Below are 24,542 nucleotides of genomic sequence, written 5' to 3' on the forward strand. Positions count from 1 at the left end.
ATCTAAAACTGATTTTATAAATTGAGGATGGGTAGCTTCATATTCAGACCCAGTTTGGGAATATTTTTATTTTATTAAGCTCGTTTCTTTTTTAAAAAAATATTTAATCTATTTGAAAGAATTACACACACATGGGAGGGGGGAGAGAAGAGGAAAAAGAGAAAGAGGAGAGAATCTTCCGTCTACCATCCACTGGATCACTCCTCAATAGCCAGATTGAAACAAAGATCCAGGAGCTTCTTATAGTCTCCCATGTGGGTGCAGGAGTTCATGTACTGGCCCAGCTTCCACTGTTTTCTCAGGTGCATTAAATAGGGAGCTGGATTGAAACTGGAACATCCAGGAATCAAACCAGCACTCATATAGGATGCCAGCATTACAGGCAATGGTTGTACTTCATACCCAACAATGCCAGCCCCTGAAGCTTGTTTCTTAAAACATAAAGCAAGAAAACTGCAGTGGTCGAGCTTCACACATTGGAAGCAATAACATATTGAGGGAGTTAGAGGCAAGAGAGTCTTCAGCAGGACCTTTCTTGTTAGACTGTTAGGTATAGCATCGAAAGCCCTCCCCACTCCCAACCTACCCCAGTGAAACCTCTCATCATGAAGTGCTTACCTATAGGGTGTATTTCCATAGTAGGGAAATAATTCTCAGAAATAGTTCTGCCATCTCAATGTCTGGAAGAATGGAAGTGGGTGTAACCACTTGTGGAATGAAGATCCCAGATGATGGCCCTATCTCAACCTGTGGAAATATTACTGAGAAACATAAGATCTAGAAGGCAGAAAACTGCTGCTTAGGCAATGCATTGGAATTACTAATCTGTGGTAAACAGTGGTAATAATCTGTGGTAAACTCATAAGACATGGCCTTACAAGAGCTGTTTTTGAATACTTCTCTTTGATGGGAAAATAAGAACTGTTATTTACTGAGCATGCACCAGAGGGCCATAGACTGTGCTAAGTGCCCTCAACACTGTTCCATGAGATCCTTACAAACACCCTATGAAATGGGTCATTCCCATTCTGCTTATGAGGCTCAGAGAGTTTGAAATATCTTGCATCCTAGTTAGTTGCAGAACAGGGAAATGTCCTCAGGTTTGTCTGCCTTCAGAGTCCATCTTCTGATCCAATACATTATACTATTCAATTCCCAATCTTGATGTAGTAATAGAATCAGTGGGCTAAAAATACCAGAAAATAGAGGTGGGCTTGGGAGAGGAATGCCCCCAGTGGGGTAAGCAGTCTGAATCCTGGGTTATGTACCTCTTTCAGAAATGTAATTTGTGATGTATTTTAAGTACAGGCAAATGCCATAGCACTTTATTAGCACTGTTGGCTCTGTAGTTTATAACAGACCTTGGGGGATTGCTTTAATGAATAGGCAAAACTCATTTTAATTAGCATAGCAATTGTTGGTAAATGGCACTTGAGGGAGTCTACAAACAATTTATTTGCCAGTATTTTATTAAACCTCCCCTCTGATCTTATAGAATCTTTTTATTTGCTTCATGAATGAGCAAGGAATAATTTGCTAAGGTAAGGACTATGCATGCCAATATTGACATCTTGAAAGTTGAAATTTACTACCCCATCTCCTTGAGAAGACAAGTTGAACTGAGGAGCTAAGGGAAAGGGTCAGAATTTGTCTGTCACGGCCAAGAGAACAGTCTTATGTGTTTTCCTGGTACAGACACACAGGTTTATGGCCAAGGTCGATCACTAGATTTCAGTGTATATATATATATATAAAATGAGGTATATCAAAAAATCCCTGGGACCCTAGGAACTAACTCCAAGCACCATCCTAGCAAGGTATTGTATCTGAAATCAGAGTGAATAGACTATTGTTTTTTGCTGTTCCTGCACAGCCCGTCTAGGAAACCTTGGTAGGTAACATCTACTGCATAGGTTATTACTTGCTCACTAACTTGGTAAGTAACATCCCAGCCCTTGAACATTAGAGACATTCTAATATATAGACAATCACACTGATAGAAATTCTCAAGAGCTTCTGATGCTATGATTTTTCTGCATGAGCTCTCAGCTACCATGTAGGGAAAACTGGGCATCCCACTTAAAGGAGAAAGCTGGGAAAAAATAGCTCCTGATTCGGAGAATTGATGAGATACATCCATATTTCTATCTGTAGGTATCACCTTGCCTTGTATTACATCTGGATTGTATGGCCCATCAGGATCTCCCGGAACTCCTGGTTTCCCAGGTATGGAAAGAGAAGCTGGGCACACTCTTTAGGGCCATGAGCCAAAGAAAGCTGAGCATAGCTCATCAGGGATCCCCAGTCCTCCTGGGGACACCTTAGGAACTGAGGCAATAGAGTGGCTGTTGGAAGGGGCAGCATGGAAAACTGAGAATAGGAAAGGTTCTCCAGGAGCTTAGGGGTTTTGACAGAGCATCACAAATCATAGCCAGTCATGCTGCTTTTCCTTCCTCTCAATACTTACATTCATGTTTTCAGGGCCTAAAGGAGCCCGAGGCCTCCCTGGAACTCCTGGTCAGCCTGGATTACATGGAAGTAAAGGAACACCAGGAAACCCTGGCTTGGTTCACCTCCCTGAAATGCCAGGTAAGGAAAGGAGTTCCTCCTTCAGAGAGTGCTTTCATGGCAGTGTGTTTGTGGTGGCTGTCTGCCAGTTATAGAATTTGAGGTTTGCTTTGTGGTCTGGTTAGGGCAATTTGATTTTATACCCAGGCAAGGCAGAGTGTAGAGCTTCGAATGGCTATGTATCAGAGTGCTCAGTGCTATTGGAAATTAGCTGGGACACCCACTTGACATTCAGGTGAGAAAACTTGGTCCAGATGTAAATTAACTTGCCCAAGTCATAAAGCTTCCTAGAAACAGAACCAAGATTCTGCTAGGTTGCTTGCCTGCCAGTTCTGTAGCAGTTTCCTGGATCAACTTGTGATAGATTCAGATAAAGGGGAGTTGTCCATTTGTATCCCTTTTCTTATATCTTGTTCCTGCGAACTGAATGTCATGGTTCTACCCGGTATCTGTGGTTCCCAAATTGTGCTAAGTCACCATCAATATCACCTGAGTGCTTGCTAGAAATGTACATTCTCAGCCACATGCAGCCAGCTGATAATCACCTGGTCCCAATCTTGGGAGACAGGCCTGGCAGTGTGTGTCTGTTCATCAGGCCATTCTGATTCCTGGGCAGCTTTGAAAACCACCCCTGGGCTTAGTTTCTGGGTTCACTGGGGCCATGAGTCCTGGGTTTATTGATGCCTCAGCCCCCTCCACCACCCTCTGCATCCAACCAAGAAGAAGAAAGCATGACAGCAGGAGGTGGATGACTCCAAAAAGGATGGATTCCAAAGGCCCGTGCTCTCAGCCAGTGCAAGAGACCAGAAACAGTTGTTTACCCCTGCCTAAAGGCAGGCCTTGTGGACCTAGAACCTTCACCGGGTCATGCATGGGTAGTACCTGCTTCTGCACAAGTTGAATCAGAACCAAATGGTATTCAAGAGAAACAACATACAGTATTAACATGCTCATATTCATGTTAGGAAAACCTATCCAAGGTCTCTCCCAAAGCAAATCACCTCTAAACCCATGGTCTTTTATTTCTGCTTCTTTACATTCAGGATTTCCTGGACCTCGTGGGGAAAAGGGCTTGCCTGGGTTTCCTGGACTCCCTGGAAAAGATGGCTTGCCTGGAAAGGCTGGCAGTCCAGGTTTACCAGGTTCCAAGGGCGCCCCTGGTGACATCTTTGATGCTGAAAATGGTGCTCCGGGCAAGCAGGGCCTACAGGGATTGCCTGGGGACAAAGGACTTCCTGGAGACTCTGGCCTTCCGGGACCCAAGGGTGACTTTTTTTTTTTTTGTCCCTTATTTAACAGCCTATAGAAATCTTTACAAGTAACTGCTATTACCTGCATGAAACCTTGCATGAATCTGGGGTGAGCGAGTTTAAAAGGAATATTATTTGATTGTGGCCCTCCTTCCAGGAAAATTGGCCTTAAATTGTCAGAATCCATTTTCCAGGCTTAGTACTTGCAGAAGTGACCACACCAATAGTCACATATCTTGCAAAGTCTCTGGTTTACTGCCTGGAATAGCAAGAAGGTTGGAGCTGAGAACACAGTGGCACCAGAGATGAGCCCTGGGTCAAGCTCTTCTGCTGGAAATTGGGAAGACTGTCCCTTCTATGATCTGTGATCATCTTCCTCTTCCTTCTATCAGGTTTGCATGGGAGATCTGGCATGCCAGGTCCCAAGGGTGAACGGGGCAGCCCCGGTTCACCAGGATACACGGGCCAGCCAGGCCCCTCAGGTCCTAATGACCTGTATGGCATCAAAGGCAAATCTGGACTCCCAGGAGCACCAGGATTTCCAGGCATTTCAGGTACGTCCTTCACAGGGGGAATCCTGGATCAACAGACTTCAGCCAGGGCAGGAGTCCAGGCACAGTACAGGTCAAGAATAGTTTGAATGATCAGAATTTAGAATGTGACTTGGCCTACTGTTTCACATTTCAAATTTCACGTCAGCCTAGCAGTGCCAGCAGAACAGACCACTGCATTCAACTTCCAAAATATCATCACATATCATTCTCTGTCCCCTACCACCTGATCCACACCCCACTTTTCATGCATCAACCTCCCTGCTCTCTTCCATAACAGGGGTGATGATATAGAACAGCCCCAAAACTGGTTGGGAGAATCGGTACAAAACTCTCACAATTTGGGTCTGCTCATCTAATGTGCAAAAATCCAACCACTGATTTCATGGGTGTGGAAGAAAGGAAATGTTTATTGCAAAACAGTGCAAAGAGTCAGGCAGCTATTGCTTCACCCCCAGGCTTAGGGGTGAAGGTTATTATGAACTGAAGTAGAGATTCAGGGATGCATGGTCAGTTCTTGTCCAGGTCCCTAGATAGTTAGCAAAGCTCATGACCTTCCTTTGGTTGGTGATCCTATGATGGCAACTTGGGTGTCAATCACTCTGAGAGTTCCCATGCAAGTGATAGTTGCTTTCTGCTCCAAGCCTAGATCTCATGAAAAAGAAACCCTGTAAGGCAAGACTAAACATGAAGATATTATGCAGTGTAGAAACAAATGACCTCATGTGTCCAAGTGATTAGAACCTCATATGGCTGGTGATTAGGGACCGCTTTCTTTTCTTTTTTTATAAAGATTTATTTTATTTGTATTGGAAAGTCAGATATACAGAGAGGAGGAGAGACAGAGAGGAAAATCTTCCATCCAATAATTCACTCCCAAAGCGACCACAATGGCTGGAGCTGCGCCAATCAGAAGCCAGAAGCCAGGAGCCTCCTCCAGGTCCACACCCCACCGATGTGGGCACAGGGCCCTAAGGCCTTGGGTTGTCCTTAACTGCTTTCCTTTAGCCACTAGGCCCTAGTTGAACCCAGCACAGTAGCCTAGTGACTAAAGTCCTCACCTTGCACATGCCGGGATCCCATGTAGGTGCCGGTTCTAATCCTGGCAACCCCACTTCCCATCTAGCTCCCTTCTTATGGCCTGGGAAAGCAGTCGAGGACTGCTGGCTGATATTTCTCCATATTGTCAGAAGTAAGCCAGTAAGTTATCTTCTGTTCCAGAAGAGGCAGCACATGGTAAGCTCTATAAACTGGAACAGGCTGCCCAAGAGTGAACTACTTTGTCTTCTGATATATATCACAGGTATCTGTTATTCTCAGATCAGCCTGCCTTGGGTGAAAATATTCATATTTTTGTCAAATGTGCCATGGGTTATTTACTTTTCACTTATTTTGATTCAATTCTCCCAGTCCTAATCCTTGTCTCTCAAGTACAAAGAGGACCAGGTGCTTATTTACCACCTCGTAGCAGGCAGTGTATATAGATTCTAGCATTATATGTGATAATACTAAGCACCAAACCTAATTAGCATCTCACTTATGGAAGTGGGTCCCCTTCCACTAGAAGTTGAATGTCTGGCAGAGTCTTTTGTGACAGCTTTGCTAATTTGGTTTAAGGTTGACACCAGTGACTCCATCATGATTTTTATTCCCTCATTGTGAACAAGATCTTTTTCTGAAAACACCACTGATAAATCATCCTGCAGCTAAGTTCTGTTTGTTCCTCATTGTTGTGTTGGATTTGTCCTGTTTGTTGATCTGATCTGATCCCACATCAAAAAAATGTGATTGACAACTAGCAGTCAGTGTAAAAACAAACAAACAAACAAAAAACTTTCAGCCACGTTTAACCAACAAAGAGGCTTTAGTGGAGTGGTTCTTAGGTTAAATTCACTAGGAGCTCATTAGTAAACATTTTATGTGTTCTGTAGGCATGAGTTAACATCTCAAAGTGCCAGGTTAGCATTATTTTCAACAGACACAAAGCCTAAAAGGAAAATATACAGAAAACCCAACAGGAACATAAAAAAAATGAGTTTGTGTCTTAAACAATGACCAGAGTGGCAATATAAAAGGAGATATATTGTAGTTGTAGGATAGGCTATTTGCATTAAATGCAATAAGAATATTATGACATAGCAATCTCACATTTAGAAAATGCTCAGAGTTTAAAAAAAAACAGTTGAGGACAAACTTTTTAAAATTATGTTATGTCTTAAACTTTTAGGGTCTAATAGGAAGTGACGACTACATTTACTCACTGCTTTGCTTGGACCTCTTGAAGGAAGACAGGCACTCTTTGCATAATTTTTAGGCATACAAATATGTGCAAACATATAATGTTCTGAAGAGGATGAATTCTTATTGAACATATACAAACATTCACATTGCCACATGAAGTAAAACTACTCACCAAAACTTTGGAGGAATTAATTTGGGGTTGGGACAGAGAGTAATCATGTCCATCTTTGTTTGCAAAAATCTGCTCTAAACCATAGAAAGAACAACAAAGATGTTTTCCTGAACCTAAAAGATGGAGTATTTAAGTGCTGGATTAAGATTATTTTAATTAAAAAAATAAATCCATACATTCCATTAATTCATTTAGTCTCTTGTGACTAATTCTTGTCTTGTTTGATCCTCATCAGTAGATTTATACATTCATTTAGTATTTTACCAGTGTTGTGGAAATATTTATTTATTCCACGGATATTGGAACTCTTAGAATCCTGTATTCATGAGTATTTTTTAGTCTTGTGCAGAAATCTGACTGCAAATGTTTTTAAGAATTAGAACTTTGTTGTTTAAAAAATTAGAATTTTGTTGACAAAAGACTTGAAATAGCTATGGTTAAAATTATAGAAACTGACAAAAGGAGCCAGTTGATTGTTTGCATATAGCATTTTATAAAGTTGTATGTTTAGGTAGTCTGTATGTTTTGTTTTAGATTTATAAAAAGGACCAGATTTCATGCAATTCATAAATAGTTTTAAGAACATGACACTTCCCACCTTCAACCTTCTTCCTTTCTTATTTTTCTCCTCAGTTTTGCAATGATATAGTTTTAATTTACTTTATATTCATGAGCTTCATTCTCCAGTAAATAAATAATTTAACAATTTATAAGTAAAAAAAACCCACTATTTAGAAGCATAGTCAAGAGCTGCAAACAATAATCAAATCTCAAAATGTGAATTTCACTCCTATACATTACATATTTTAGACTCAATATATTAGTTACCACAAATCAGAAATCACACAATATCTTCCTTACCTTAAAGTTTGAAATAATCCTTTAAAAGTAACTAAATTCGGGAAAATAGTCTAAATGAGAAGACATAAGGAATTTCAACCCTAATTATTTCCAAGCAGTCTTGAATTTTTACCATTTATGCAAAATTTATGAAAGCATATTTAACAGACCCGAATGGTCTGTTTTATAGAATGTTAGATACTAAGAGTAGTTGAGTTTATATTTAGAAACATTTATCTTATTTACATACATACCTAACTCATATTTTACAACAGTACTTATGTTGCTTTAGAAACTAATATATTAGATGTTATAACTGTCATTTTAAATCACTCTTCTCAGAAAACTATAAAGGCCAGTTTATTGTACTTAATACACAGGAAACAATAAATAAATACTGTATAGGACCTTCATCTGTATTTTCTGTATCTGAGCCAAAATTATACTTTCATGATTTCAAATATGTAACAAAGATGAGTATCACATTTTCTGGCCAGCCAATCCAGGTATGAATATATTTGAACGATACTGAGAATATCTTAACCCCTTTTTAAACAACCTTAAAGCAGCTTACTTCTCAAAGATTTGCTAAAGTTATGTGAAGCAACAGGCATTTGGGTTAATGTGCTTTTTTTGAGCCATAATCATAGATGTATCCCTTTTTCTCTGTACTGGCTCACTTTGATATAAAAGCATAAAGGCTTACATATATGGAACTTAGTCCCATTTTCTTTTCTTTTGATGAAGTAACTAACTTGAAAACAGTGACATGACTCAGAGAGCTATTATTTTGGCCACTTCCCATTCAGTCTTAGAGAGCACTGTAGCAAGAAGTATTACAGTAAAACATCATCATTTTAAAATGGGCTTACAAGTAAAATGTCTGAATTTTGCCAAATTCACTGTAAGTGGCTCTAAGAATAGACATCTGATCTCATTCATTGCTATTTACAGCTGGACCAATGAAAGAACCAAGTTACAAAATAAACTTGGAAAGTTACAAAATAGTTTCTCAAAGCAGTGTTCTCTCTAGTTCCAAAGAGAGAAATATCCCTTTAAATCCAATAGTCAAGTCACATGTCAACCAAATCAGCACAAGAGCTATTACCCGGCTTTCTTCAGGCACAAGGTGGTTACCCATGAAATACATCTCCCTAAGTGTCAGGCTCTAGTTAAACTGAGTTTCTTCCACCCCCAAAGCACCATAGGCCAGTGACACCTGCTCAACACTCAGCTTCTCAAGGCTGCCCTTGAGACAAACAGTAGCCCTGAAGGGGTGACTGTGGGCCATGAACCACTGTGCCACAGGCAAGACACCCACTGGGGATGGCAGTCCCTCTCTAGTTGCTGTTTTGTTACAGAATATCCTCAAAATTGGTTGTGAGAGTTGCTATGGACCCTTCCCCACTCCCCCTCCCCCCAAAACTGGGCCCACCCAGTTGACACACTGAAAGGCAGTCACTGACATCACAGAGGTGGAAAAAAAAACCAGATGTTTTCAGCAAAGGGCGGAGCAAGGAGCCAGGCAGCAAGCACTTGAGCTTGGGGGTAAAGAGGTGCATGTTCAGGGCCTCTCTAGATCCACAGTTGGTTAGGAGTCATTGATGTTGTTCAGATAGGTCCTGTCCATTGTCCCCTGTCCATTGTCCCCTGTCCATTGTCCTCACTGAGGCTATAGAGACCACAGCCTTGGCTTCAGGAGAAACTCCGGCCGCCCGCCTCTCAGGTAAGCCCTCCTCTAAGGTGCCCCTGCCCGGCTGCCCTTCACTCTGAAGTTTCTAGCTGCATGTGTGCAGCCTACACCACCCCCCTCATTCCAACTCAGTGACAGCATCAGATCCCCTCCCTTTATTCCAGACCAAGTGACCGAAGTTGAGATATTGGCAGGGCCATTAATAGCCTTTTGATCTCCTTTTGTCTTTCTGTGTTTCTGGGATCTTCACATAGACTGCCTAGGTGAGAAAACATAGCGCACAAGCTCACAGATTCAGACTCCCACCAGGGAATTAGTTGATTCTACACTATACCGTGTCCTGGATTACAAGGCAGGGGAGCCTCTGAACTCATGCCCTGGAGTTGGCTCCCATTGAATTTCCTTCCCTTGTTAATCCTGGGGTCTGAAGTTACTTGACGCTTTTCATTATAGAGAAAACCAAGTAGGCTATTCATTTAGGTCCTTGGGGGCCCAAATACCTCTCTGTCTTCGTCCTTGATTGAATCCTTTGGGTTTTTTTGTTTTGTTTTGTTTTGTTTTAATTTCCTGGCTTTGTACCTGAACATTCCTCTTTGGCAGGCAGCTCAGAAGGTTAATCCCATTGACCAACTTAAAACATGGTGCAAACTCTTCAGAGTACCTAGGAGACCAAATGGGCCTGGTGGGCTACTACAGTGCTTGGCGCTAGGGGGTCTTTCAACTTTAATGCCAAGGAACTGGCTGACTTCACTGCTGGCTTCAGGGATTAAAAGGGCAGCCCTGGATCCAAGGCTCCCTGGGATGCTGAAACAACAGCTCCACTTTAACCTCTGCTTCACTGATTGGCTCAGAAAACAGCCATTATGGTGGGATTCAGACTGCAAGTCCTCACAACTGGAGCTCACTGGCCACCCTGGCTTCAGATAATTCCATTCAGAGGTGAAAGCAAGAAACACATTCACAAAAAGGTGATGTTATAGTAAGAGGGGATGGTGCTCTCTCCACCATGCTGTGAGTAACAGCCACAACACTGCAACCTGCTAGCAGCTTGCATGTGTCATACAGGTCATTATGAAAGGACCATTCATAAAACCCAGCGAGCCAACCAGCCAGCAGCCATAGGGACATTCAGTAGGAGCCAAGTCTGGTAAGAGCCTTGCTTGACAGTTGTCTTCTGTTCTCTCCTGTGTTCATTCAGGATCTCCTGGCAAAAGAGGCCCAAAAGGCGAGATAGGGCACCCTGGATCAACTAGGAAGAAAGGCCTACCCGGCCTGAAAGGCTATTCTGGAACTCCTGGGCTAACAGGCCGCCAGGGAAGCCCAGGATTACCCGGGAGTACTGGGATGCCAGGCCTTGTGGGTCCAAAGGGTAAGTGAAATTGAGGAAGGACAGGTAGAATGCTGACAAGGAGCATCCCAGCTTCTTAGGTCTCTCTATCCTTTCTGCCCTGGAAAGAGGTAGGGAAAACTCCTTGTGGCAAGATAGTTGGACAAATTAAGTTTAGGTGTGAGGACCACCATCCGAAGGAGTCACTTTCACCGCCTGCTGGGTGGAACACTGAACTGAATAGCAGGGTGAGCAAAGTCCACAGTGGTAACAACCATGCTGGGGTTTATTCATCGGCATAAACTCTGATGGGCCTGACAGTCATTACCACTGGTTGGGCAGGGGATGGCAGGGTAGAAGAACTGATCCAGGGTCACAAAACTGGTTAGTAACAGAGCCGGCTCAAGAGCTTATATCCTGCCTCCTGGCCATAAGCTTTATTATTTTTTTACATGACACATGACCTCTAACTTGATGACTCACAGGAGAGGGGTTCAATTCCTCTTTTGTGTGGCTTTAGTGCCAGGTCCATGTTCTAAGACTCTCAAAGTCCAAAGTCCGGGAGACCTTACTTCACTGCAACTTCCTAGCTGTGTGAATTTGGGCAATTTAGCCAACCTTTCCGAGCCTCTGTTTCCTTTTATGTAAGATGGAAGTAATCAAAATTCTTCTTTCTCTCCAGGAGAGACAGGGTCCATTGGACCAGTCGGTTTTCCGGGGATTCCAGGTCTCCCTGGGATTCCTGGGGCAAGCGGACTAAAGGGAACTTCTGGATCCCCCGGCAAGTTGGGACCATTTGGGCAGCCTGGTATTCCCGGGGAAAAAGGTAAGCTGAAGATGTGAATCCATTGCATGCTTCATTTGTTGACTTTGTCATTTCTGTACTTTGTAGCAACTCTATGTCAGATAAGACAGGGGTCTTGCGAATTTAAGTCCTTCAAAACCAAAAGGCCTAATCACTTCAGAATATTAGACACCTTATCTACACTTTTCCAGAAGCTTGCTGCAGGTGATTTTGAATGGTATCCAAAGTGGCTGTGGACTTTGAATGTATAGAAGGAGAGAAACATATACAAAGAATTACAAAATGGTGGGGGGGGAGGGTCTAAATAAGGATAGGGAAGAAGATGGAAGCATCCAAGAATCAAGGCAGGAGGTGATGTGGGAAGGAGTGATTCAGGTCAATTCTTGCCTGATCCAAGGTTTAAGCTCCCTATTTTGGAAAAATATGGCATGTAAAAACCAGCTGTCAACAGAGAAAGGATTAAGAGACCAAAGAGGAGAGATCCCAAGTTAGAGTGTAATTTACTGGAGAGACATTAGTGATAGAAGCACAGTCTTGGGCCGCCGTGAGACCTATAGGTCAGAAGTAAAGTTTTAGAGGCAGAGGTGTTCTGCATCTAACTTACACATGCACTTCCCCCCAAAATATTAACATTCCTGACACTATATAAGACACATTCCAGTGTCCAACCTGGCAAGACAAGTCTGGCAGTTTATCTTAATAATTGCATTTGTCCCATAATATTTGGGAAGACTGTGAGGGTCACCTAAAGAGCAAGATGGCCGTTACATTGAAGATGGCTGTGGTCATGTCAAGTTGATACTTAAATTCCATTCCTTATAACTAGTCTTAAAGTCTCACAAGCTCCTCCCTTCTGTGATGTGCCCCATACCTGCAAGGTTTTGTTTTGGTTTGATATTTTTAATATGGACGTGGTGGTGTGTTTTAAGGCTATTTATTTTGGCTATATCTATGCAAAATCAACATCAGCAGTAGAGGCACATGCATGAGAAGAGACAAGTGATTATGCAAACATCCATAGCAATGTAGTAGCTGTAAAAGCAGACCCTAGAAGAAAGAGCAGCAAAAACAGCATTAGGCCACCATCCTGGAGAAAAGCATAAATGCCTTGTAAGGAGTTAAGTTGGCACTGAGCCATCTGCTCTATGAAACCTTAGTACAACGCCTGATGTTCAGTACAAGCAACCAGTGGCCAAGGCTCATGCATTACTACGGTCTGGGCCACCCACTGCTTTGTCCCTGGGCTGATTGGATCTACTCATGCCTCGGATGAGATAGCATCAGGGGTGGGTTGTACGATGGTAGCAGTCCAGACAGGTGTATTCTCCATGCTGGACTTATGTGTATACCAAGCATTTCAGGGTACAGGAGCTATCCTTTGCACCCCTTAGAGGGCCTAAGCACTCAAATATACAGATAGCAGCTTATTTTTCATATTTGCTTAAGACTGCCTTATTGCAGGCACTACATAAAAGACATTCCAGTGTCCAGCCTGGCGAGACAAACCTGGTGGGTTATCCTAACGACTTCATCTATTTGATAAGGTTTGGGGTGATCATTAGGATTACCTAATGGACAAGCCGGTCTTTACATCCGAGTGGCTGGTATATCAAGCTGAATCTATGTAGTTTCTCATGCTCCTCTCTGTATCTGCAGGTCATAGAGGTGATCCAGGGCCAGCCGGAACATCAAGTTCAAGATTTCCAACACTCAACATTTTGTTTAAAGGTGACAAAGGCACTCAGGGCTCATCTGGATCAAATGGATTTCCTGGTCTCAGAGGTACGTGGGCTGGACGAGGGTGGAAACAATGACTAACAAGGGTTTTATAAGAAAATTTGGCTTCCTTCCCAAAAATAAGTAAAGTAGTGTGAGTGGCCATAAGGCATGTCCCTCCCAGGACTTGAGTGGGGCCTGAGGATTTGTACTCTAGCATGTGACACTTCTGGCTTTGGAGGAGCCTGGCAGACAGGGAGATATGTACAATGAGCATCTTTCTCAGTGTTGCTCAACCTTTCTTCAGCTGCATAAGGTACACCTCCTGTACCCTACCACCACCCCTACACAAACTGCCCCACCAAACTATACTTGGCCTATGGATCCAAGGAAGCTGCACCTTGGTGAGCAGGTGTTGACTTGCCCAAATTTCCTTTTCCAAACCCTTCTGTTTCTTTCCTAGGAGACAAAGGAGAAATTGGACTGCCTGGACTGCCAGGCCTTCCTGGAACTCGTGGTCTGCCCAGCACCATCAAAGGGCTTACCGGGAACCCGGGTCCTTCTGGTCCCACAGGACTACCAGGTTTACCTGGTCTCAAAGGTTCCCGGGGAATTATGGGTTTCCCAGGAATGCCAGGAGAAGGTGTAAGTGTGACCAGCTCTTACCTTCACCACCAGGGGAGAGCCTCTACAACAGAAGGACATGCCATTATTGACCATTTTCTGGGCCCAGCCCCCATCCCAAGGACATCATTAGATAAAGTCCTCACCTTAGATCTGCCAGATCTTTCCAGCCCTCCAGCACCATGCCCCTCCCCATGCTCTCCAGATTTCCTACTATACATGGCAGAGCCTCCTCCAAACTCTGCAATCCCAACATCAGCTTGTCCCTCAGATCCAAGCCCAGACAGCATCTCCCCCAGGAGTCCCTGAGCTCCTGCCACACTGGCACTCCATAAACAACTCACTGCTCACTTGTCTGGTCCTCGAATGTTCTGTTGGGGGGGAAGGGGAGGGTTGAACTTCCTCAGTGGGAATGCTAAGGCTTCAGACCCAGAAGTACTTCACATGCTTTGCTGTCTGCACTCCACTAGAGCATCTGCTGATGTTTTGATGAAAAGGTCTGTAAGGGGCAACAACTAGCAAAGAATCAAGCCTAGCTTCTCTGAGCTCTTAAAAAGCAGAGTAGGGCAAACATAACAACAAGGCAGACGGACTTCGGTTTGAATCTCAGCCCCACTGCATATTAGCTCTGTGATCCTGTGCACATTACTTAACTTCCCTGAGCCTCAAATTTTCCATCTGTAAGAGAGAATTGGGGAAAAAACGAGAGGAGGGCAGCACAGTAGCTGTAATGATGCCTAATCCTCCACCTCCAAGCGCCAGGATCCCATACGGGCACTGGTTCATGTCCCAGCTGCTCCATTTCCCATCCAGCTCCCTGCCTGTGGCCTGGGAAAACAGGGGAGGCGGCCCAAAGCCTTGGAACCCTGCACCCACGTGGGAGACCCAGAAGAAATTCCTGACTCCTGACTTCGGATTGACTCAGCTTTCAGTGAACCAGCCGATAGAAGATCTTTCTGTCTCTCCTTCTCTGTGTAATTTCGCCTTTCCAATAAAAATAAAATCTTTGTTTTTTTTTTAAGGAATAATTGTATTCAAACCTCCTTTTGGCAGTAGTGAGGACAAACTGAAATATCATGTAGAGCACATTGTGTCTTACCTGGCACATGGCAGGTGCAGTTACATAAGTAATTGGTAGTACAGTTGATCCCTTCAGGCAAATTCCCTGTCCTTCAAAAGCAGCAGCCATTCTGGAGAAGACAGACAGACAGACAGACACACACACACACACACACACACCCCTTTGAAAAGATTGCAAGATATGTCATTCCACACAGCACGGAGGGGTACTAACTACTCCTACACCAGCATACGTGGAAACAAGAAGGAAAGTGTTCTTGGAAAGAGCAGAGAGAGACCCAGCATTAGTTGTGGATGTGGCCATATGCCAGATAGAAGAAGCCAGGTAATCAAACAAGCAGAATGTAGGGACTGTGTTGGGGCAGCAGTCCTGTGTATACAGTGACCCAGACCAGCACAAAACACAAAATAGTATAGATCGTTACTGGACACCGGGTACGTCCCAGAATGAGCCAAAACCATACCAGAATCAGGGAAAGAACTACATGAGGGCGGTTAACATGCCTGATTCCCAGATCCATATAGTATGTTGGACATTAGCCAGGGAAGGCAGCTTTTCCTGTAACCCGATGACCTTCATAAGAATTCAAAATCTAGTATGTGTACATATACAGCTTGCTACCTAGTAGTGAAACCACCTCATGTTCCTTGCTGGTACTTCCTGGTGAAGTGACATTTCTCAGCTGTGTCCCTGAGAGTTTTGGTGATGGTGGGGGGAGCTGACTGTCTGCGGAACACATCAAGTTTCAGACTAACTGTGCTGTTTTCTATTTTCTAAGACACTCAGAACACTACACCTTGATTTCTCAAGACTTCATTTTTGTAGACCTTATTTATTTTCATTTTACTTAAAAAGCAAAGAGAAATGAGAGAGATCTTTTACCTGCTGATTTGCTCTTTAGATGTCTGTAACAATCAGAGCTGAATCAGAATGATACCAGGAGCCTGAAACTCCATGTAGGTCTCCAATGTGGGTGGCAGGGAACCAAAACCTCCAGTCATCACCTTCTCCCTCCCAGGGATTGTGTTCCCAGGATCCTGGACTGGAACCAGAGGAGCTGGGACTTGAACCAGGCAATACAATATGGGATGTGAGCATCTCAAGCAGCATCTTAACTGCTGCACCGAACAGCCACCCTGCCAGGATTCCAACTTTGACAGGCAGTGAGGAATATGAATGATGAGATGAGAATTAGCATGCAGGTCAAATTCTCCCCCGTGATTCCTAAGTCGGGTTCCACTCCTTTGCTTGTCACCTTCCCATTTGCATGCTTTGCCTCATACTGCATGCCTGCCACAGCAGGCCTGGTAGACAGCTCTTGGGTAGCAGCTGGTGGGGGAGGAAGGAACAACAAGGTGGGTGGCCCTGAGTCCTGAGCAGAAATGATAATCCACATATTGCTTTGAAGGGTCCGCAGGGTCTTAATGGGATCCCTGGCCTCACAGGAGCACCTGGCCCCCTAGGATCAAAAGGTGAGGAATCTCCTCTCCTCTCCTCTCCTCTCCTCTCCTCTCCTCTCCTCTCCTCTCCTCTCCTCTTTCTCCCCTCTCTCATCTCTCCTCTCTCTCCCCCCTCTCTCTTCTTTCCTCTTTCTCTCCCCTCTCTTCTTTCCTCTCTCTCTCCCCTCTCTTCTCTCCCTCTCTGTTTCTCTCTCCCTCTCTCTTCTTTCCTCTCTCTCCACTCTTCTCTCTCACTCTCCTCCTCTCCTCTCTCTCTCTCTCTCTCTCTCCGAAGCAAGTACTCTCCTGGGGGACAGCCTGTATAGAGAGGAAAATAAATGGATTTACATTCCCTCTTTGGCCAAATCCCATTTATAGTGTTTATTCCTCAAAGGCAATGCAACACACAGGGGTGTCTACCAAGATCCCACTCTGGGGCTTTCATGGAGCCAAGGACAAGGCTGTCCCTTCAGCTTTATGGTTTAACCTATCTGCCTTCCAGACCCAGTGGCAAAGGAGGATCTTGACTCCAGACAGACTCTTCTCTGGTGAACCCAGCCCACTAGACAGAAAAATTTCCTGACCTTACCAAAATTACTGTTCCATTCTGCTAAAGGTTTCTGGCTCCATCTACCATCTTCTCCGCCCATACCAAACCTGGTGCTATGTTTGCCTACGGAAGTCGGCCATATGCAGCAGCATCTCATGCCAAAAGCCTTGTAGAATCCTAGTTTGTGGATTGTGACTGGGCACCTTTCCTTCTTATTGCCAAGGAGCTCCTCTGGCTATACAGACTCTGCAAAGATTCTGTGTTCAAATATTATTTAGTACAGAATGACCTCTGCCTTTTTCTGACCATCTGAACAATATCTTGATATCCACAGGTGATCAAGGCCAGACTTTTAAAGTTTCTGGTAATCCAGGACCCAAGGGGAAAGCTGGAGAGTCTGGTGTTAAAGGTAAGGTTGCTCTATTCCTGTCTCATATGCCTTGCACAATGAGGATTGGAAGGAATATTGATGTGTGTGGGGGCGGGGGGGTCTACCCATCAATTATGCAGCTTTTATCCAGTGCAGAATCATGCCTATCCACAGTTTTCCCCAATCAACTAGCCTATTCTTCAAAACTCAGACTGGCAAAACTTTTTGAAATAATGGCATCCTTACTTTTTAGCTGATCTAAACTGTGCTTCTGGAACACTTTGATTCATTACTCCTACTTCTGAAAGACATTAAGAACAAGTTTACTATCTTCTCCATTGAGCAGCCCCTTCAAACATGAAGCCAGCTGCTACCGTCCTTCCACAAAGTTCCCTCACTAGATGTAGCTCCCTCAGAAGCTAAGGGTTTCACTACTGTCAGAAATGAGGTCTGATCACTGACCCGTTCTTCTTGTAGGACAAAAAGGAGAAAATGGACCAGCTGGTGACATGGGTTTGACAGGAAACCAAGGTGAAAATGGAGAAACTGGTGTTGTAGGAGACATTGGCCTTCCTGGTCCCCCAGGTATCATGCCACCAGACATCTCATCCCCAAAGAATGAATGTTAGCTTGAAGCCATGCTCCAATCTGAAATTGTGCCTTGATTTCACATTTAGGGCTTCCAGGAATAACAGGTCTGAGAGGAGATCCAGGACTTCGAGGTTTCTCAGGTCTCCCAGGGGTAGCTGGGCCCCTGGGATCCTCCGGCATCATAGGACCTAAAGGTATGTGTGTTTAGTAGCAGGTGGTAATGAGGGGGACGTCTCCTTCCATCAGGAAAAGACAGTGACTAATCCATCTTCCATCTTAGAAAACACTAACTGGGTTAAACCATCTCCATGGTGAGTCATTAACTGAGCCACATGAGGAATTACAAAAACAAAACAAAACAAAACAAAAACCACAAAAAATGATGCAGAGAAAGAGAAAGAAACTCCAGAAAATATGAATGAAAAAAGAATATAGGATCTATGGAAAAATGTGTCACCAGGGAAGGTTGTCGCTATGGCATATGTTGCCTTTCCCTCACTTAGAGACTGGGTGACACGTTTCTGGATTGAGTCTCTGGGAGTTGGCAGCTCAAGTTCTCAATATAGCTACTCTGAGTTCTTATTGAATATACCTAATTGGCTATCATCCCACTTTTAAAGCTATATTTGTCTGATGAGAGTCATGAAAACTTAAGATGCATGGTGTGGATCACGGGTGATCTAATCTCTTGTAGTACATTAAGTAATGTGTCCAGAAAGACCAGGAGTTTGAAATGAGAACATAGGAATGCTTTTTGGGGCAGCAGCCACTAGTTGCACAAGCCTTCACCATTCAGAATTGCCTTTTCTGATGTTCTTTCCGCACCCTCCCCAGGTTCTCCTGGACTTCCTGGTTTACATGGACTGAATGGACTTCCAGGCACCAAGGGTACCCATGGAACTCCAGGTGAGGAAGACTCTCAAAGACCAAGAGAAGGGGACCAGCCCTTCCAGAATCCTAGCAGAGATTGGCTATGAGTTCTCAATTGTGGTGTATCCCACATCCTTGAACTCATAGGGCGCCTTATCAGCCTTCAATTTAAGATTGCTTGACATGACAAGAAAGGAGAATTGGGTTTGCTTTTCTGCCTTAGTGGGCATTCCTTCCTGTTACTATAGTATTCTGTCCCTGGAGCTTGTTGACCAGGCCTTTCAGTACCCTGTACAAGTGAGCCAGTCACAAGGGCCTCACTGCCACTGAGTTCTTTCCCTCCTTCTGCATATCTTCCTAGGACCCAGCATCACTGGAGTACCTGGACCTGCTGGCTTACCCGGTGCCAAAGGGGAAAAGGGCACCCCAGGGATTGACATTGGAGCCCCAGGAAAGCCAGGAACAAGAGGGCAAAAGGGTGGCCAAGGTAAGTTATGCCATGTGAGGCCTGTGGAAGCTGAAGGAGGTCTCGCTGGGTGAACCAGGCTCGGAGCACATTAGCGCCCTGTCTTTCTTGACATGGTTGGGAATCTCTGCATTTTGTGAAACTTACTGCTGAAAAATAGGGGCTAGGCCATATAGAGCTTTGCAGTGATGGGGAGTCACAGATCAAATCACCAAATCCCCTCTAACTCACACATCTTCTCCTCCTCTTCCATATTAACCTTCTGGACCTCTCTCATTCTTGGCCACAGTCCAGGTCAGGAGGGGAAAGGGACAGATCCTTCAGGCTTCAGCTCAACCTCTCACTAGCTGCGTGCCCTTCAATTCCAAATGAACCCTTAGTTTTCCTGTTCTGTAAAATGCACCGAATAACAGAACACACCTCCTGGGTTTTGCTGAGAAATCAACGAGGAATGAAATCATGTGCAGAAAGGCACTTAGCTGAGGGCCTGGTACAAACCTAGGTGCCCAAGAAATGCCAGAGATTACATTATCATGTGTTCCCTGGGGTGAACGTGTTGGCAAAATGATTGAGACCTCATGGCTCCAGGATCCAAGGCCTCATAGTACCTTGTATACATATTTGCCCAATGTACATGTGTTTCCCAGGACCTTCATTCACTCACTCATTCATTCATTCAGGTCCTGCAATGTTGTAAATAGATGTACCTACTCTTTCTGGGATTACTCTTTCCCTTGGCCAGCACCAACGTGCCTTTTCCTGAAAACCAGAAGAAGGGCTCCAAGCAGGGTCGAAGCGGGTACAGGGAAGCAGGAAACCACAGAGAACAGGAACATTTGCTCTTCCGTTTTCAGATGTGGATTCTGAATGCCTGCTTATTTACATTATTCATTTCCATCGGCTGTCTCAGAAAATAACATCACAAGTACAAATGTAGTAAACAGCACATGCCAAGATGGATACATTTCAAGAACATAATGTTGAACCCACCCCCGCCCTACCTCCCCCCACCCAAAAAAAAATCACAGAGGAATACATTTGGTTTGATTGCATTGATAAATGCTCAACACAAAAATGCAGGGCTTGAGGGTTTTGCCTTTTACTCGCTTTTAGAAATTTGTAGGAACACTAATTGTACATTTGTGCTACATTGTGACATTCCAATACACATATATGATATGTACCGATGGCCAGTGCATGATCAGCATTTCCCCTTCTCTGACACGACTTTGTGACTGGAGGCCTGGAGCCTCTTTCTTCAATTTGTTCATATAACATCTTCTGGGCTATTGTGAATACAAAATTCAGGAATAGTTGCATATGAGAGGGAAGGAAAGCAATAGAATGTAGGGGTATATAAGGCAATCCAGAGGGAAGCCCATCTTCCTTTTTTCCTGAATTATCTTTACAAATTATTTATAAAAATTCTGCCATATCCTCTTAATATTTGTTTGAAAATTGTTTTAAAGCAATACAGAAAATACCATACCTGCCCCATAATAATCTATATTTGATTTCATAATGGAAGTCAGTGTAAATTGAGCATTTACCCTTAAGAAAACTCCACAGTTGAAGCCTTGCCCTTACAATATCCTTACCAAAATGATTTTCAATTATATATGTGCACTAAATATTTAGGGGCTGTCTTTGTATATGTAAAGTTTTTAAATTCATAATTATTGCATTTATTTCAAAGGCTGATAGAAACCCACACATATACATACACACTCACACGGGGAGAAAGAGAGAACCCTTCCATACACTATTTGAGTCCCCAGTGCCTCCATCAAAGCTGACACAGGCCAAATCCAGGAGCTGGAAACTCAGTCCAGGTCTCCCACATGGATAGCAGGGACCCAAGGACTTGAGGCATCACTTGCCACCTCCCAGGAAGCACAGTACTAGGAAGCTGGGTCAGAAGCAGGACTGGGACCTGAACAAGGCACCCTGATACAAGATGTAGACATCCCAAGTGGCATCTTAACGACTGTACAAAATGCTGCCCCCATATGTATTTAGTTGCTTTTTTTTAAGGTTTTCACACTGGACTGAGTTAAAAATATAGGCCATTTTGCATTTTCACCTTCTCTTTTGAAACTTTTGATTCTTTTACAGATTTTAAAAATGTATTTCTTTAAGAGGCTGACATACAACAAAAGAGAGATTTTCCATAAACTGCTTTACTCCCCCAAATACCAACAACAGCCAAGGCTATGCCCAGCTGAAACCAGGATCCAGGCATTCACGTTGGGTCTCTCATATGAGTGGCAGGGACCTAACCACTTGGGACATCATCTGCTGCCTTGCAAGGTGTATATTAGGAGACTCAGTAGTGGAGCCAGTACTCAAACCCAGGTGCTCCGGTGTGTGAGGCAGGCATCCAGAACCTGCCTCCAAACACCTGCCCAGGGTGTTTTATTCTTAATCAAAGAAGTCCATGAGCGTTCAGGTCTACCTGAAGTCGGTAGGACCTTTACTTCCAATTTGATAATACATTAGGGGGATATAAAATCCAGAAAGGCAAAAGAAGAAGACAACTCATAAAAGGGCCTTGGAAACATTGAGCATCCATGTGCTTTCCACACTAACTCTATAAATGTGGCTTTGTTGTGCCTTCTTTATTATTTTTCCATAATTTCAGGTTATATTTATAGATATGTAGATATGTCTCTCTCTCTCTCTCTCTACATATATATATATATATTTGCAAAAAAAAAAAAAAAACAAACTGTATTTTCAGGGAAAAATAGTCCAAATTGTCTTTCTTTTCAGATATTTGTCCTTATGAACAAGAAAAATTCTCCCAAGGTCCATCAAGACACAACTGACCTACTGTGCCTAGGGTAGACCACACAGCTCCGATGCAGTGAGAGCTTTGGGTCATATTTGCTTTATTTTCTCTTCAGCAGAACTAAAAGAAGTGTGAGAATTTTTCTCAACATCTGTTTTTTCCTGCCTTACATTTTCTCAGGAATCCATGCATTAACAAACTATTGGAAACACCTGCAGTAGCCAAGCTTCCCACTCCTTTACACATTTTCATGGATTTACTATCTTTTTAGATGAATGTAGGAGGGGAAACATGCCATTAATATATTTGGATTTTCTTATTACACATTACACTCTCAACCACCAGAAGAGCTTATCAACCTGCTGGATTTGATTTCATCTCACTTCAGTATTTTCAAGATGCTAAAGAAATAAATACATTCATTCCATGTTACATGTTTAATATGAACTTGAACATCTGCAGAAGCCACCTTTTGATATATTTAAGATTATCATCTATGTATTTGATAAATGGGCACTAAATAAATCTTATGTCATCCAATGTACATTTTGGTTTTGAACATAATATAATAGAAATTGTCCTACAAACAGAAAACCTGTTGAGTACTAATATCTTATGCCAACAGGGACTCATGCTGTGGCACAATGGTTAAGCCACTGCCTGTGATGACCAACATTTCATACAGGTGCTGGTTCATGTCCCAGCTGCTCCGTTTCCAATCCAGCTCACTGATTTAAGCTGAGGGAATCAGCAGAGGATGGTCCAAGTGCTTGGGGAAGAAGCTCTTGGCTCTTGGCTTCGGACTGGGCCAGCTCCAGCCATGCTCTGCCATCTGGGGAGTGAATCAGTGAATGGAAGATTTCTCTCTCTCTCTCTCTCTCTCTCTTTGTTTCTCCCTCTCTGTCTCTGTAACTCAAGTAAATATGATTTTTTAAAAAACAAACAATAAAAAATGGAGTCAACAAGGGTTCTGTATATTATCTAATAAATGACTATTCAGCTTCGCCAAAAGGGGAGGAGGGGAGTTCACACAGAGATGTGTATTCTATAGGCAATTAAGCAATCATGGAGTCAAGGTCATGAAATTCCCCTTGCAGGTTGTTCCCCAGTCCACCTAAATTCCGCAGGTGACAGTGCAGAAGGCTGAAGAGCAGCAGGCACAGCAGTTTTGCTGCCTCCTTTTGTGTCAAGCTGGTGGCCATTTGAGCTCACCGGGGCCCGTGGCCTGCCTCTGATTCTAAGCTCTGTGTAGCCTCAGCCCTGACTGGCTAACCTGTGAACTGCTGCTTGACAAAGTGCCTGGGTTCAAAGGCACTGGGGAGGCGTAGCTCCCAGGTCTCAGGCACACCTTCTTTACTTTCTGATGTGTGTTGCAGGGGCAGGGGGCAGAAGGGAGGGGCAGGGGCGTGAGCAACATGAAGTGTCTCCATTACCAGTGAGACAGGGTAGCCAGGATAGTCCACAACTCTATCTATGGATGCAGGTGCAGCTGGAAAGGGGGCAGCTGGAAATCCTGGTCAGCCATGTTTGCCTGCTTGCTGGGATCATAGAATAATGGGGGAGAGGTGCACTCTGTTGGCACTCCTGGGTCTACTTCCTCACCTAACTGCTTCCATTTTTGGCTTGGGCTCTTCCATCTTCTCCGAGACTGCCTGGCCCACTTCCTCAGCACCCAGAGACCACCCAGCCCCCTTTTATGTATTCTTTGCAGGTTTTCCGGGTATCCAAGGCCCTGCTGGTGCTCCAGGTGCCCCAGGCATCTCCTTACCCTCACTCATAGTGGGACTGCCTGGTGACCCCGGGCGACCAGGTCTAGATGGAGAACGAGGTAAAGCAGAGCAATGGGCTTTGGTTTCCCAGCAGTCCCTAGGCCTTCAACAGCAACCACTTGCTACTCACCTGCACCTCTGCCTTCCCTGTTCTTATCTTTATCCCTAGGCCGCCCAGGCCCCCAGGGACCTCCTGGACCTCCTGGGCCATCGTCGGACCAAGGTGACTCTGGAAATCCTGGTTTCCCTGGAATCCCTGGGCCTCAAGGGCCCAAGGGAGATCAAGGCATTCCAGGGTTCTCTGGCCTCCCTGGAGAGCTAGGACTGAAAGGTATGGCTGCTGGGCTGGCTGCAAGGCCTTTTGCACTTCCTGCTCCAAGCCAACCCTGTAAAGAGAGGTTGGCCTATAGCGTTCCTCCTTTGTGCATTACACCCAACTGCTTTTCATCTTGGCCACCACCACCACACCAAAGGCCCTGACCGTTTCTCCTTTGGACCTTGCCAGGCATGAGAGGTGAGCCTGGCTTCATGGGAATTCCAGGCAAGGTTGGGCCACCTGGAGATCCAGGATTTCCTGGCATGAAGGGGAAGGCAGGGCCAAGAGGTAAGTCGACAGCATCTGCTGGGCTTCTCCTGAGCTGCAGCAGGTAAGACCTCACTGTATGTGTGTGTAGAGGTGGGGGGGCGGGGAAAGCAGGTGGCAAGTGACTACAAGCTCACTGCTCAGGATGCCAGGAAAGCCCACCAGGCAGCCCACTGGTAGCAGCTGGCTCAAGTCCACTGCCAAAGTCATCATGCCTCCACTGGGAGGACACGGTGTCTCCCTCA

General features: G+C 44.3%; 1 protein-coding gene across 1 annotated transcript in view; it reads left to right on the forward strand.

Annotated features, from left to right (window-relative positions):
• The window catches only part of COL4A6 (collagen type IV alpha 6 chain), a 96,319-nt gene that overhangs the window by 63,990 nt on the left and 7,787 nt on the right, over positions 1-24,542 (forward strand). Inside the window, exons 22-38 of the mRNA XM_041000082.1 lie at positions 2,155-2,226; positions 2,482-2,589; positions 3,612-3,833; positions 4,211-4,372; positions 10,514-10,684; positions 11,325-11,468; positions 13,104-13,229; positions 13,627-13,808; positions 16,277-16,340; positions 17,192-17,266; positions 17,705-17,812; positions 17,905-18,012; positions 18,653-18,724; positions 19,050-19,175; positions 23,657-23,773; positions 23,884-24,045; positions 24,220-24,318. Coding sequence (XP_040856016.1) covers positions 2,155-2,226; positions 2,482-2,589; positions 3,612-3,833; positions 4,211-4,372; positions 10,514-10,684; positions 11,325-11,468; positions 13,104-13,229; positions 13,627-13,808; positions 16,277-16,340; positions 17,192-17,266; positions 17,705-17,812; positions 17,905-18,012; positions 18,653-18,724; positions 19,050-19,175; positions 23,657-23,773; positions 23,884-24,045; positions 24,220-24,318 — 2,118 coding nt within the window. The remainder of the gene's footprint in view (positions 1-2,154; positions 2,227-2,481; positions 2,590-3,611; positions 3,834-4,210; positions 4,373-10,513; positions 10,685-11,324; positions 11,469-13,103; positions 13,230-13,626; positions 13,809-16,276; positions 16,341-17,191; positions 17,267-17,704; positions 17,813-17,904; positions 18,013-18,652; positions 18,725-19,049; positions 19,176-23,656; positions 23,774-23,883; positions 24,046-24,219; positions 24,319-24,542) is intronic.

Source organism: Ochotona curzoniae, unplaced genomic scaffold (assembly GCF_017591425.1).
Source record: "Ochotona curzoniae isolate NIBS_2020 unplaced genomic scaffold, NIBS_Ocur_1.0 scaffold_1852, whole genome shotgun sequence".
NCBI classification, from domain to species: Eukaryota; Metazoa; Chordata; class Mammalia; order Lagomorpha; family Ochotonidae; genus Ochotona; species Ochotona curzoniae.